The following is a 15,910-nucleotide window of genomic DNA, read 5'->3' on the forward strand; positions in this document are numbered from 1 at the left end:
AGAGAAGGGTCAGAGCAACGACCGGTCATTCTGATTGGCTCAGCCGCGGCCGTGGACATGCGCGAGAGGCGCTCCGGGGCCAGCTGGCCTCAGTGACGGCCTGCAAACACAGATAACCGCATCAACAGCACGGGGAGACGAGCCTGCCCAGCCGGGCCAGCCCTGCTCGCACTGTCAACCCGGAGAACTGCGAGCAAACCAACAGTGTGGCTGTAAGCCTTTAAGTTTTGGGGGGAATTTTTTTTCTGCAGCAACACCTAAATAATACAGAGTCACAGAAAAGAGATTAATTAATCCAACTCAGATGATGAGGAAGGTGGCTTTTGAGCTTGGACGTGAAAGAATTAGAAAGGTGGAGATTAGAGCAAAAGACTTTCTAAATGACAAACGGCTTGGAGGCCCCCGGGCAGGAGAGTCTGGGAGCCCTTGTAAAGGACCACAATCCACCGTGGAGCCCAGCACCAAGGAAGCTCCAGGACCCAGCGCAGCAGCCGTGACATCAGTACAGGGCTCACCGGCAACCTCCATCACAACTCCTCAGCTCACATTTCAAAAGATAAACTGATTTTTGGTGAGATTCCCCAAACCACATTACCACAAAACGAAAAGCACAGGTGTCGCATTTGCCTGTCCTTAGATGGCACAGCTGAGAGTTTGCGACTCACAGCCTGGCCCCGAAGCGGAAACTTTCCTGATCCCCAGTAAACCAGGGGGAGGGTTTACTCGGTGGTAAACTCGGGGTTCGGATGAGGTTCAGGTTGAAGCACAGAGAGTGTGTCTGTAGATCTGAGAGCCTGCCTGGACCATCATGCCAAGACAGAAACTGGGTTTTGAAATCTTGACTTTGGCAGGCTGTCTAGACGGGGAATGGCTCTAAATCCTTAGAGCTGGGAGTGTGAGACGTGACTCTCGTTTCCACTTAAACTGAAGATCATTCTGTCAGAATTTAAGAAAATAGCGAGCAAGGACAAAGCAAGTCAGACAAGAGCATAGAGTTTAAGGACACACAGGCTTCGAGATTGCTGACTCAGGGTTACATCCTGGCTCATCCATGACCAGATGTGGGATCTCGGGCCAGCAACGAAACCTCATTTCTCATCTGGAAATCTGAGGCAGTAACACGGACAGCAGAGAGTGTTTGTGAAGAGTGGATGAAACCGTGTACAGGTAATGATAGCCCAGTGCCTATCCTTGATAAATGTCCAATACGTGATGTTACTACCTTGTTCTTTTCCCGAGAATATTAAATTTATGCATCTATTTACAAAGCTTGATTTCTTATGTATGGAACAATCAAATACAATGTGACTTTTTTCAGAGGTCGTCCTCATGTTTTTCAAACAAATCAGGTTTGTGGACGTGCGTGGTTTCTCAGTGCTCCCAATCGCTATGCATCTTGATAATTCATGTATCTAATTAGGTGACACGTTTTCTTCTATGAAGGGTGATTTAACATATCAAGCATCCTCTCCACACGTGACAGAATGAACAGCAATTGTAGGAGGCACTTCCCAAGGACAGCCCTCAGCGGACCATGCCTCCTGGGATTTGTGCTGCTGTGGTCTGGTCCCATACTGACTCTGGACTGGCCCCGAGACTTGCTAACTAACAATGCAGTGGAAGTGACCCATTCTGGCAATGGGCTGAAGCCTTAAGAAGGGTTGGCAGTTTCTAGTCTTGTGATCTGGGAACCCTGCCGTCTGAGAAGTCCAGCTACCCTGTGGGAAATACCACATGGAGACAGGTTGGACCCGAGACTATGCGGAGTGGGAAAGTGGCCCTGCTGTCCCCGCGTCCAGCTGATGCCAGCCTTCCCTCGTCCCCGCCGAGGCACCAGACCCGTGAACAAGCCGTCTTCACTGTCCAGCCAGTTAAGCCCTGGGTGGACGGCAGCCCCAGCTGACATCAGGTGGGCAGAAGAACCAGACAGCTGACCCTGTTGACCCACAGGATCCTGAGAGAAAAATCAAATGGTTGTCGTATTAAGGTCCTAAGTTTTAGGGTGGTTGGTTACTCTGCAGCTGATAGCCACACAGGGCTTGTGTCCTCTTCGGGGCATTTGCAACAATGTTGGAACGTTTCAAAGTATCAACAAAAGCCTGGGTCATGAAGAGTTTGCATCTACTTTTCGCGCCTCCCTCAGCACACTGTGCTGGGACCAGAGCTGAAAGAAGGTCGTGGTGGAGGACCCCCAGCGTCCCGTGTGCCTCCTCCTGAGGGTGAGCTGATCCTTGGAGAGGAAGACCGTTTAGGGCTCTCTGTCCTTTGCGGGTGAAGTGGGTGACAGCTGTTGCTCCATGGCAGCACATTGCTCTCCTGAAGCCGTGTCTCCTGTGTGTCCCCACAGCAGGAATCTGTGCCTTACGCAGGGGTTTTGTGAGAAGAGTACCAGTCACTGACCATTCCTGTCCCGATGCCATGAGGGAGATGTCACAGAGGAGCTCCCCTGAAGAATTGCTCTAGTATTATGGTCACACTCTGTGTGTGTGTGTGTGTGCGTGTGCGTGTGCGTGTGTTATCAGGTCACAGATGGGCTGGAGCTGGTGAATTCTGGCCAGCGGGGCAGGTTGGGAGAGTCCCAGGCCTGCACACCAGCATGTGTAAGGCCAGTAGGGGGACCCAGAGGCAGAGAGCTCAGGGTGTTTCCTTCCGGATGTTGGCAGTAATGGAAGAGCTGTCAGCCTCAGAGAACAGGACAGAAAAAAGGGGATGTTTCAGGGTCAAGTACACATACAGCCACACAAGAAAGCAAAACTCAGCAGGAGGCAGTCCCCAGGGTGCCGTGTGGGGTTGGGCCACGTGGGTCTGCTGAGTGAGCTTAGTGACAAGCCCTACAGCTCCGTTCTCTGAGCACAATATCGAGTTCTAGGAGGCTGTGCTGATGGACTCAGCTGGCAGAGGTCAGTGGCTTAGCTGAGCAGTCAGATTTGAACGGAGCTCTGAAAAGTCGGATATTGCACAGAAGACACATGGAAATAAAATCCTAAATCCCGTGACTGTCAGTGCTATAAGCCCCTGTGTCTGGCCGTGGCACCGCCGGCTTGCAGCGGGTGTGGGGGGGCAAGTCACAGGATCAGTGCAGACTGCACTGGCCCGCCTGGAACAGAGACCTCGCCAAAGGGGCTTCACCAAAAAAGGGCTTTTTTCTCATGTAACAAGAAATCCATCATTCAGTAGTCCAGGACCAGGGCCGCTGCCTGCCGGCTCTTTGCAGCCTTTTCTGTCACAGAACTTGACTTGGGGCGTTTGTCCTCATGGCCTCCACATGGCAACTCCCCTGCTGAGCTTTACTTCCCGCAGCAACGGGGCAAACCCTCCTCTGCCCAAGCGTTTCCCCTCCGGAGGAAGAGAAGCCCTTCCCAGAGACTCCTGCCCACATCTCGTGCCTTCACCTCACACCCGCAGCATGTTGTCATCACACCCACACTATGTCGCTATCACACACACACATGCACACACGCATACTGGCACACGTACTCGCCACCTTTAACGGCCAGAGATTTCAGGAAAGGTCAGTGTTTTCAATTGGATTCCTTGCTGGTCCAACTTCTGTTCCTTTGGAAGAAGGAAGAATGGATGAGTAACTAGCAACGGTTGCCGCGTGCGTTTGTTATGTTTCGGATGGGGTAGCAGCACACAGGACGTGGGGCGCAGCCCTTGAGAACGTGACCTCCATGAGGCAGGGACTCGTGTGTCTTGTTACAGTAGTGTCCCCAGCACCTGGAACCCGTTCTCGATAAGAACTGCCCGGATGAGTGGAACGAGTGGAGGAGGAGGTGACGAGGAGCCTGGTCCCTTGGCTGGCACAGAGGGAACCTAGTGGTGGCTGTGATCAAGTCTGCCCGTGGTCTCCCACGCCATTGTCAGAGGCTGGCAGGCAGTATAGAGCAACCAGCTGCAGCAGAGCCACCGTTCTCAAGGGGGGCGTTTTCGAAGGTGTGATACCTGGAGAACCGTGGACTGGACTAAGAGCAGGGTCCTCAGGGTTGTCAGCCTTGAGCAGGGAGGCTTTTGTGCCTCTTCCTAATCCAGCCAGCAGAAACCGTAACTTTCAGCTCTCAGAGAGCCAATGTTTTCTTTTTTTATTGAGCTGACATAGATAACATTATGTTAGTTTCAGATGTACAACAATGATTCGTTATGTGTGTATATTATTGCAAAATGATCACCACAAGAAGTCGTGACTCCTGCAGGCAACGTTTACTTTCCCAACCTCTTCCTCCTCCCCTCCCCTTGTCACTCCACCCTCCCTGGAGGACAGAAGGACGCTAGAAAGACAGGAAGAAAATGTGCCATGGTCTGGCATTTGGCTCGATAATCTGCCACCGTTTTTAGTCCCAGCAGCTGGACGCTCGCCCAGGCAGGATAAGCGGACCTCGGGGAGCTCTCCCCAGAGCTCCTGGGTTTTCAAGCTCCAGCACAGCTCTTTCATTCGCAGACGGCGCATCCACTCAGTTGTGGGTGACACTGCAGGAAGTGACACCAGAGACTCAGATTATCTCACCCGGATCTGGGACCTTCCTTCCAGGGAACGGTCATCACCCTCTGTCCTCGCAGCACCCACCCTCTTCTGTGTATTCTGAATGCTCTGTGTTGACAAACAAGTTTTACTTAGAACCATAGAACTTTCTTTTGTGATATATCTTAGGCCATAATTCACTCTTAAGATTTTAACTAAAATTCTCTTTTAACACCATTGTGGTTGTTTTTTAGAGCTGAATTTATTACATATTTTTGTCTTGCTAATACAAGTAACTTCCTACTTTAAACTCTTTGTCTTAGTCAGTTTGGGCTACCATAACAAATTACCACAGACTGGGGCTTAAACAACAGGCGTTTATTCCTCGCGGCCCTGGAGGCTGGAAGGCTGAGATCCAGGCGCCTGGTTCCTGGTGAGGGCGCTCCTCCTGGGTTGCAGACAGATGCCTTCTCCCTGTGTCCTACATGGTGGAGAGAGAGAAAGCTCTGGGGTCTCTTCCTCTTCCTATAAGGACACTAACTCCATCACGGGGGCCCCACCCTCACGACCTCATCTAAACCTAGTCACCTCCCACAGCCCCACCTCCTGATGCCATCACACTGGGGTCAGGGCTTCAATGCATGGACTTTAGGAGGAAACAAACCAGTCAGTCTGTAACATTCTTCATAAGTCACACTTCACATAATACATATAATTTTTTAACATTGACACCTGAGCTAACATCTGTTGCCAATCTTTTTTTCCCTTCTTTTTCTTCTTCTCCCCAAAGCCCCCCAGTACGTGGTTGTATATTCTAGTTGTGAGTGCCTCTGGTTGTGCTACGTGGACGCCACCTCAGCGTGGCCTGATGAGCAGTGCCATGTCGGAGACCAGGAGCTGAATCAGCAGACCCCTGGCCGCCGAAGCGGAGTGTGTGAACCCAAACTCTCAGCCACGGGGCCGGCCCCTCACATAATATTTTCATAGAATTTTTGAATAAAATTTTACAGATAGTAAAGAGGGAGCCTTCAACTAGTCATGATTTCTTCCGAAATATTTCCATACGAAAAAAGAGAAAAGCATAGTGTGTTGATTAGCATCAAGTTCAGCTGGGAGAAAGAGAAAAGAAAACATTGCTGGCTTAAATAGGACAGGTGTTCGTCTCTCTCATGTAAAAGTCCAAAGGCTTGTGTTCTGGATGTGCGACTGCTCTGCTCCACAAGGCTTCTGGGATGTATGCTTCTTCCCGCTCACAGCCCCGCTCAGCCTTCTCTTCATGGGCATGGTGGTGTCTAGGGTCCAGAGAGCACAATGCAGGAAAAGATGGAGAAGAAGGGGTGAAGGGCGAGCTAGCTGCCTCTTAAAGGAAGTGCCTGGATATTGCCCCAGCGTGCCTACTTACATCCCATTCATGGACATTAATTACATGGCCACACCTTTTGCAAGGGAGGCTGGGAATGTAGTCTTTATTTGGGGCATATTGCTATAGAAAAGGGGGGACTGAGACTGGAGGACAAAGGCAGCTCTGTCACCCACAAACTTATTCCACCTCCCTGCAGTCTCCCTGAGTCTCCCTCAGTGCTGTCCTGGCTCCGCGGACACCAACCCTGGTTTCCTCTCTCCTCTCTGGCTGTGGCTTCTCAAGCTTCTCTGCAGACTCTTCCTCTTCTAGGCTCCTCTCAATGTTAGCGCTCCCAGCATTTGGTCCTCAAGCCCCCTTCTCTTCTCACTCTGTGGACTTTCTTGCACGACCGCATCAAATTCGTGGCTTCTGCTACTCAAGTTCACATACCTACATCTCCGTCCTAAATATTTTTCCCCTGAGTCCAGACTCATATATCCAATTCCGTAAAGGACTTCTCCACTTGAACATAATCCGGGGGACACACACTCACTACATTTAAGTTAAACTCTTTGTCTTTCTACCTAAACTCTCTCCTTGTCTCCTCATCATTGTCTACCCACATGCCTCCTGAACCCAGAATCCTGGGACTTGAGTGGAATCATCCTCGTCCTCCCTTCCACATGTGCGCTGTCCGTTTACTTCTCTCTTCTCCATCCTCCCTGCTTTTGCTTCAGTGATTACAGCCAACATCTCATGTGCGTGTGCACACGCCAGCTGCTGATGGAAGTACGCTACACAGCTCGTTATTTATTTCGTATGTTTCTACTCAAGCCTTTCAATTGGCTTCTCTTCTCCAGTCTCACTAACTCCTTCCCCAAATTCCATCTTTCCTATGACTAACCACCAGAGTAATCTTTCTAAAACACAATCTAGCCGTGTTAGTCTGCTGCTAAAGTCCACCAGGACTTCTCCATCACCTTCAGGCTGAAGGTCCAACTCCTTAAGGACACACGAGGTCCTTCACGATCTGGCGCCTGCCTACCAGCATGAGCTCTTCTGAGACTTTCCCACAGACATGGCACCACCCGCCATCCTGGACCACCTGCAGTTTCTGCACAGACCTTGCTCCCTCACGTGTCTCTCTGCTTCCTTGCTCACTCACAGCTCTGATTTCAAGGGCAGGCTGCTATGGAAATAGCTCAGAGGTCCTCAAGAGCAGAACAAGTGGCGCTCTGTGTTTTCTCTCTCTGTTATCAGACTTCTCACATAGTGCGGCGGTCAATGAGGGTTTACTCTGCTCTCTCCCTTCCTGGCCTTCGTGAGTTCCTTGAGCGATGTGTGGATTCTTATATCTGCAGTACCTATCAAAGTGCTTGGTGCCTGATAGTCACTCATTAAATAGTTGCCAAATAAAGATGAAGTAAAGAGCATAACTACCTCATTGCCTTTTATGCCATATTTCTAATCAAGGCCTGGGACAAGGAGGTCTCTTGGATATCATTGGTTTTACCCTGTTTGCTTACCAGCAGGGGAATTCGTCCTAGAATGAGGTCAGAATAATACAGAGGCCACATCATTTGGTATGGCTCATCTTGCAGATGGACATGAGGGTCTAGAAACAAAGAGGAGCCAGGCAAGAAGAGGAACATGAGCACCCGGGTATTTACGTCAGTGAACGGAGCAGTCTGCAACACGGGAGCAGCAGTTCCAGGGCGTGAAATATGCTCAATAATATGGGGAGTTGTTTTTAGAGGAGATAACTAAGGAAAAAAGGGTGCATTTTTTTCTCCTCTTCATGGCGATTGCTTTTTGGGGAAGTCAATGCAGACATTCTTGGGTTGTAGAATTTTTCAAAAGAAGCGCACGCTAGTTATATTTATTTTATAGGATTCTGGTGCTTTTGTGACAGGCAGCCAGAAGTGAAATTACCTTCACTGGTCCTGGCTCAGTCCCTTCTCCCCTCCTAATCGTCTCTTCAAGCCCACACACATTAGACGGAGCAGTCGTCCTTCACCGCTAAAGAAACGCAGCTGAGAGGCGCGTTACCATGGAAACACAATCACGTTCTGCTGCAAGACGCATGGCTTCACCTGCACTATTATGAATCGGAATACATTGGAGGGCCTGGGAGGGAATCAAGTATTCTGCCCACCGGTGCTGCACTTGGCCTTTGGGTGAATAAATGACTTTCAATTAGAGAGCTTAAATATCTTTTAACTTTAATAATTGTTATTAGAGCCCCAACAGAATTTTGCTTGGAAACAGTAAAAACTCCGACTCTCTGTTAAGGAAAGAGCTATAAATTCTTTTAAACGAGACCACGTCTGTTAAAGAAAATACACAGGAATTTACAATTAATGGTTTCGTTGTGTGTCAAATAAATGTCTTTGTCCTCTGCCTTTTGACTTTCTGACTTGATCCTGTTGCGATTTATGAGGTGGCCCCCACTCTCTCTCTGTCTCTATCTAGGCTGCTTTGCCTGAACAAGCACCTTTACAGCCTTGTCTTGTGTACTCACGCCTTGTGTATCGTGTGTGTGTTCACATCCTTGCTCCCTGGCTTGCTGGGGAGCTTCTCCTCAGCCGGTCACTCACGCCCTCTTCTGGTCTGCCTCCCGGCCCAGACAAAACCCTCCCTGCGGCTGCCGCCTGCTCCGTTACGAGGAGGGTCTTCTCCCCTGATGCCCTGGATTTAGTCACCACCCTATTTTACTTTCTCTTCTCGTAACTACTCTACTTCTTACTGCTTGTGCTGCTGTCTTGAGGAGCCAATATACAAGACCTACACGGGTTGGAGGACCAGTTCAGTGAAATCCAGAGACAGAACCATAATCCCTCATCCCTTCAGTTCCAGAGATGCGCACAGTCACTGAGTTTCCTGACAAGTCCAAAAAAGCACCATTAACAAACACAAACAACCAAAACACACACACACACATGCAGAGTCGAACTACAGTCACAGGGAAGTCCCATGGAATGATAGGGAAAGAGAAGGCTTTTATTGGCTGGATATAGGTTAGAAAAGAATGTCATACTTTGACAGTACCAGTTTTATTCTGGAGATGGTAGAGCCACATCAAGAGACAAGCGACATCTATCGAGGAACTCATCAGTGCTAGGCATTTTTTACACCTACCTCACAGTTAATTCTCAGAGGCACCTCGAGAGCAACTATTATTTCCACTTTACAAATGAGAAAATTGAGACTCAAGGAATTTTTTAAAAGCCCTTCCCGTAGTCGCCACACAAACCATAAACGACGGTGATTTCCGGTTCTGAGTTCGGTGTTCTCTCCAAGAGCATCCCTTTGGACAAAGTGATCTGTGGAGGGTCAATGGTGGAGGAGAATGTAGCCTCTGATCCCCGTCCTGACCTTCCTGACAGGACTGGGGAAAATCATTTATGTGTTTCAAACTCAGATTTGTCTGTCCTTGTTTAATATGGATAAATAACCTCTTTTCTCCTCCTACGCACAGGGAGTTGATGTGTGCAAAGCGTGTTGGAAGTACAAAGGGCACACCTATTCTGTAGGAGGATGACTTACCCTTGTTACTGTAACAGGCCCAGATTCATGGTCCATGTCACTCCCAACTAGTTCCGTCCCAAATCATCATCGATCCCAAATTTGCAATGTTTTTGAGATCAGACCTGTTGCATATTTCTTCTGTGTTTCCCAAATCATCTTCACACAGTGCTGGGTTGTGTGGATGCTTAATATGTTTTTACGTGATGGAGTGGGTGATTAAATCAAACTATTGTCCAACATGTACTCGAGCCGTCAGTTGTAGACTCGATTTTATCGTAATATCAGAAAGGATTCCCTAAATGACTGGACACAATTAGCCCAAGCTGCTTTATGAATCCTGGCTCATAGTATTACCCAACCTATTTCTAACAGGAATAACGGCCAAGTCTTTCAATTATTACATGTAAGAAAATATTTTACTTCCCTGAACTCCATTGCTTGCCTTTTGGAGAATCTCAGTCCATGTCAGTGGAATAAACAGTGAGAGAGAATTTATATAGAACCTGACGTTTCACTCTCCACACCTGTAACAAACTAACACTAGGAGCTCCACGTGCGCATCTGCTGTGTGCATACTGTGCTCTGAACTGTACACACGCTGCCCCTTTAATTCTGATAAGGTCCCTGTGAAATTGGATCTATCATTGTCCCCATCCTATAGGGGAGGAGACAGCTTCAGACAGTAAAAGCAACCTGTGCAAGTCCATAGCACAGCCTCATCCAAACCCTACAGATGGATCCCAAAGGCTGCCCTCAACTAGCCAGGAGCCTGAAGTCATCTCTGAAAATCCTGCTGTCTCCATTCAGAAACTCCTCCTTTGTTTTATGAAAGGAAGGAAGGGAAGAGACAGGGAGGGAGGGAGGGAGGAAGGAGACGTCACTTAACGTCTCTCACCCTCCTGCACAGCCCAGGGTAAAGTGGGACCCCCTAACCTCTGAGGCGAGTCAACACTGTCGAGTAATAAACGTGTGAGCGCTGGTTTAGTCTGACCTGACGCACGCTGCCTTTGTTTCGCCTTTATCAGGAGAAGCATTCCTGCAGATCAAAGGGCCGCTGGAAGATGTTTATAAGGTCTACTGCTATCACCACGATGAGGCGCACAGCGTCCTGGAGTCCTACGAGAAGGAGGAGGAGCTGAAGGGACACCTGAGCCTCTGCATCCAGTCTTTAAAGTAAGGCCTTTCCAGGCGACAATTCCCCTGCCCTGGCGGGTGCCTGCAGGCAGCGTTCTACCTGGGTGTGAACGGAGGTCTCCCGTCAACCCTGTGTTTGAGGAGCCTTCCTGGGAGCACGAGTTTGTGTTCTCTTTGTGAAAAGCTGACAGGACAGAAACCTGATGGATGGTTTTTTTCCTGTGAAGATGAGCAAAAATAAGATGGGAGTAGATTTGGGGCTCTGTAGGGATAGAGGAATGCAATATCAAAACATGAAACATGGAAGCAAAGCCCCTCCTGAAAGCTGGTGGTACCCGCCTGCCCCCACCGGGTCCATGAACATGCGAGGCGCGTGTGGCTCCATGACCACAGAGCACAATGAAGTCAGTGGAACGTCCCACGACTCTGCATGGCCCTCGCTTCCGCCGACTCACTGTGGGATGAGGGGAGGAGGGCAGAGACCAGCGGGCCCTTTAAAGTCACACCCTCCTTCCTTGCCTCTAAATTGTTGGTGGGAGATGCTACATAGTATGCTTTTTTTAATCTTGAAAAACTATCTTTCACTAAAAATCTGAAAAATATAAGCAAGCATGAATAAGATTAAAAAAAAACCTTGCTATTTCATATATTAATTCCTTGCTAAACCACACATTAATAATCACAGTTTGCATTTTTTTCTGGTCTTATTTATATGCATAAATATGGACATGGGTTTGGTTTGATTCTTTTAAATGGAATTAGTATCTTATGGTTTATGTGGTTTTCTCCTGCATGGAGCTTAAAACCAAGATTTCTGCCATACTCCACATCTTACCAGTGGTTCCGTTGCCTTTCATTTCTAAGGAATATCCATTGTCAAATGGTCTTGATTAGGCCAAGAACTGACCAAACAGAGACAGCTGTGGTGTATAAATCAATGCACACCCCCAGACTGACCCTTAGCACGCCCCCTTATAGACTCTATGGTAGGGCGCAAAAAGAGGGGGATCATGTGGTACAAGAAGCCAGTAGCTGGACTATAGTGAGGTCAGGAGACTAAACGAGACCACTCTGGAAAAAGCCTTTCCAGCCTAGAAATGGACTGAAAGTGGGTTTAAACGAGGCCCGAAGAATTTTTTAAATTAACTTTATTGCCCTCTACTGGTCCTTAAGTTATGGCAGTTCTTCGACATTTTTCACGCCGTGGAAAAGAACATATTCAAGTCAGCGAATCTCAAGCATTTCTTCAGTGCTTGTGCGGCACCAGGCAGAGTTCTGGGTGCCGAAGAATAGAAAAATAAGTAAGACTTGGACCCTGCCCACACGGAGCTCAATCTGATCAGGTGACTCTTAAAGGTAACACGAGAGGAGTGGCTCCAGCTCATTATTTCTCTGCCATTTGCAGTTTCGGTCAGTGCTAGCAAATCAATTCAGAGAAAACTTACAGTTTGCAGTGGTACCCATCTTAATACTTTCATATGTTAGGAGCAACATCTTCTAAATACATAAGTACTTTTTTCTTAGGGAGAATAACGGTGTTATCCTGGGTGTGAATGAACACCTTTCCCACCTTAAACTAGCAGCATGATCTGATCCAATAAAGGTCTGCCTGAAGCCACTGTCCTTCAGTTTCCAGAAATCAAGGAGAGAAGTCTCAGAGCAGGAGAACAAGAGGCACTTGGTCGTCACTCCAGCCCCCGCCCCAGGAACGGAGGTGCCCACAGGGGAGGACGCTGCTAATTTGCTCTGGCAGGTGCTCCTGACAGCTGACCACAGCGTTGCTGTCTGTTCAGAGGGGGATGAACATCAGTTTATTATGCATTAAGCCTGTGACTCCCAAGAGAAAGAAATCGACCATGCCAGAATGTTCCACTGGGCAGTGTAGCTCAGTATCATACCCCCTAAAATCAGCTAATGGCAGAGGTCATCTTGAAACTTCATCAAGTCCCAATTACTGAAAATTACTTTCAGACCCAATGGCTTGTTTGATCTTCTTCTGAAAGCCTCGAGTCATTGCCCTGGCGATGTCCCGAATCTTGTATATTGAGCACCACTCTGATTTTAGGGAATAATTTCAGACACTGGAAGGTGCTCAGGTTTAGAAAGCACAAAATCCAAAAGAAGTCATATTGGCAGAACAGTTCCTTAAGGGAAAGAAAATCAAAATTAAATAGCTTAAATTAGAACTATTTTCCAAAAGTTGCCTTTCCATGAAAATAAAGTGAATGATGAATTACACAGCTTTGCCTGAGGCTGAGAGCAGTAGACTTATTGACATTACTATAATACTGACCTCAATTGAGCTAAGCTTTAAGCTCTGAGGAATAGGTTTCAAACAGGTTTATAGGCTGGAGAGAGTCTGCACCACCCCGAGGGCTTGCTTTCCCCTGCCAGGTAGTCAGTCAACGCTATTACCATGGCTCTGCCTTTTCCTCTTGGTGAAATATGGGAGCACAGGTGTGCAGGGGCCGATTCCTAGTGAATAGGTATGGCCTCCCTCTTCTCTGTGCAAGGGCGTGCTGGAACAACTGGGTCTGAAGCAACGTCCACGGGAGTGGCAGCTTCACACCTCAGAAGGTAAAGTGGATTTTAAAGCAGCTCAGGTTGCAGATTAACCAAAATCAAAACATGTTTATTGAGGGCCTAGTAAATATTTATTGAGTGCTAGAGAATGTTGGAAACATTTTAAAAATATGTGTAAAAGCATAGTTCTTGCCTCCTAGGAAAACACCTTCTAGTTGGGTAGATAAACAAAAGCATCTGGAACGTGTAATAACAATACAAGAGTTAATTTAAATAACAAGCCTGAAGCTGTCATGATGAGATTCAAGACTAATTTCCAAAAGGATGGGGAGAGATTTGCTGGTTTTGTAACAGATCTGAGCTCATAACCTTTGGCTATTTTTTGAAGCCCATTTTGTTTCAAAAGAGAAACAGAAAATAATTGTGAATCCCTTTGGAAGCTGAGGGCACTGTTTCTCGGTGGATGAGCTCCCCTGTGCCAGCTCCACGAGGCATGTGGATTACCGATGCAGATTCCTATGCTTTGCTCCAGACCAAAGAAAACCACCAGGATCGCTGGGGTCCCGTCCGGAATCCACACTTTAACAAGCACCCTCCAGAAGGAGCGATCACGACCGTGGGGCCCTCCCGCTGCTCTCCCTGAAGCAAGCGGCTTTCTTCACAACATAGATACCATCTAGGCAGTAATGTGAGGGTTTGGAGACCTTAAGAAAGGAAAGTCGAAAACTGTCCAGAAGCACAATACCACCTCTGCATCCGCAGCCTACAAATTGGAAATCAGCAAGTTTTCCAAAACTCGGGCTTTCTGAGTTTTTTCAGTAGCTGGAAGAAACATTTCTAGCTTCATAGCCAGTTGTTATAAACTTATCTAGATTTTTCTTCCTCCTAACAAAGGCCACCATCCTCAGGAGGACACTCCTAATTTCTAGTCATCTGTTGGCTGCTCATGTTACTGTGACAGCATCTCCACTCTGGGCAGGGAGGAGAGATGGGGCTGAAGGCTCCTGCAATGCAGAATCTAAAAGAATAGATTTCAATTTGTTCACCACATTTTATATTTCTTAATATTATTCTAATGGAGTGTCCAAGTAAAAAGTTAAAATCTCTTCTGGAAATTCCTTCAGTTCCTTGTTGTATGGCATCGTGTTTGAGCAAAGACCATAATCCTTAAGGAATAGCCACATGAAAGCTTCTGTTAATTGTGAGTCAAATTATGAAGAGCCCACGAGGGCAGGCGTGTGGCCGTGGATGTATTAAGTTACTTTATCCCATAAATGGGCAAATGGACAAAATTCAACTTCCTCCTTCCCGAATTGTCCTTGGCTGGGGTTAACTGCTAGAAAGTTTTAGCCTAAAAGCAAATTTTTTTTAAATGATGAGCAAATAAAAAGGAGCATTATAATGCAGTGCCACAGCCCCGCTCTTGCACCAGGTTTCCCTGTTGGAAAATCTCTCAGATTCCTTCCATAAAGTGTTATACTTACTTTAAACACAGTGTTTAATTAATGTTATAATATGTATTTAAGTTTCATTTGATTGAAATAAATGAAACAGAAAGAGAAAAAAATTTCCCGTGTCTTCTCTGGAAGTTACAAGAACAATCTTTTCTTTCAACTTCAGAGTATGTGCTTTGGTTCCAAAATGATCACAATGTTCCCTTGTTTGTTTCCATAGAAAACTGCACTTTTATTTTTATTCAACTTCTCCCCAACATTGTCTGATCCGTGATTCCCAGGGGATACTCGGAAAATAAGTTCCTCATAGGAAGGGGGCGGAGACTGGGGAAAGAACGCGAACTTACAGCCAGTGATGGAAGCGGTATCGGGCAGCGGTGGTGGTGGCGCCATTTCTCTCACTGACGCAGAGGAGCCTTCAAACAGCAGTTAGACAGCGCCTACAATTGTGGCAGCTGCGGATTGTTTAAACATTGTAATTCTCTGATTGATTCCCAACTAGGACGTCTTGGATTCAACAGAACATAGTTATTTCAGGGTGTCTAAGAACACATTCATATAACCTGTCTGAAAAGTGAGGGACTAATTGCTTTACACGTCTGTTCATCATTGTTTCTACATGTACAGAGCACTGGGAATAACTTAGTAAGTCCATTAAAATTTATGAAATTCAGCATAGGCATTTATCGTTGAATTTCTTCTCAATAATTGAACATGAAACGACCATCTACTATTATGGGATGAGGTCACAAAGCTTTTTACGTTGAAAGCATTCATTGTATTCCAAAAGATTGGAAACCAGAGGTCAAGGCGATCAGGTTACTCACACAGGTTATTACTTTATTTCTCTATAACCGCATGAGGTTTTTAGAGAAAAACTTCCATCTCCTTTATTCCTGAAATTTAATGTGATTGGTTCCCATATTTTTATTGTTAATTGATGAATTTGGCAAATATGTTTTGTGCCACTACGATGTGCCACTCACTTTTTCAGCTACTGGGGCTACAGCAGAGAACAAGCAAGTATAAATCCTCGTCTCATTGGGATGCGGGAGCAGAGAGGTAGACAATAAACTGAATAACTATACAGCATATTAGACAGCGACCCAGTGTCCTGGAGAGAAATCAGACAGGGAAGGAGGATCAAGACAACGGGGCGGGGGGCGGGCAGGGCACAATGCGGTCGGTCAGGGAAGCTTCTCTGGGAAGGGACAGCAGAGCAGAAGTCTGAAGGAGGTGAGGAGTAGCTACACAGATTCCTGGAGGAGGGGTCGTCAGGCAGACTAGCAAGTGCAGAGAACTCCAGAACACAGGGAGCCTGCCTGTGGCAATCACAAGAGCAGGAGGCCTGTGTGGCCCCTGAGACTAGGGGAGGAGAGGAGGAGGAGGGAGGGGGGGAGATGGGAGATGGGAGGAGGAGGAGGAGATGGGGTAGAGGAGAAGGAGGAGGAGATAGGGGAGAGGAGGAGG

At 47.4% G+C, this 15,910-nt stretch overlaps 1 protein-coding gene across 1 annotated transcript in view; it reads left to right on the top strand.

Annotated features, from left to right (window-relative positions):
* Positions 1 to 15,910, top strand: part of ARHGEF38 (Rho guanine nucleotide exchange factor 38) — a 124,890-nt gene that overhangs the window by 60,397 nt on the left and 48,583 nt on the right. The window contains exon 4 of the mRNA XM_046655924.1: positions 10,355 to 10,502. Coding sequence (XP_046511880.1) covers positions 10,355 to 10,502 — 148 coding nt within the window. The remainder of the gene's footprint in view (positions 1 to 10,354; positions 10,503 to 15,910) is intronic.

This window comes from Equus quagga, chromosome 3 (genome assembly GCF_021613505.1).
Source record: "Equus quagga isolate Etosha38 chromosome 3, UCLA_HA_Equagga_1.0, whole genome shotgun sequence".
Classification (NCBI taxonomy): Eukaryota; Metazoa; Chordata; class Mammalia; order Perissodactyla; family Equidae; genus Equus; species Equus quagga.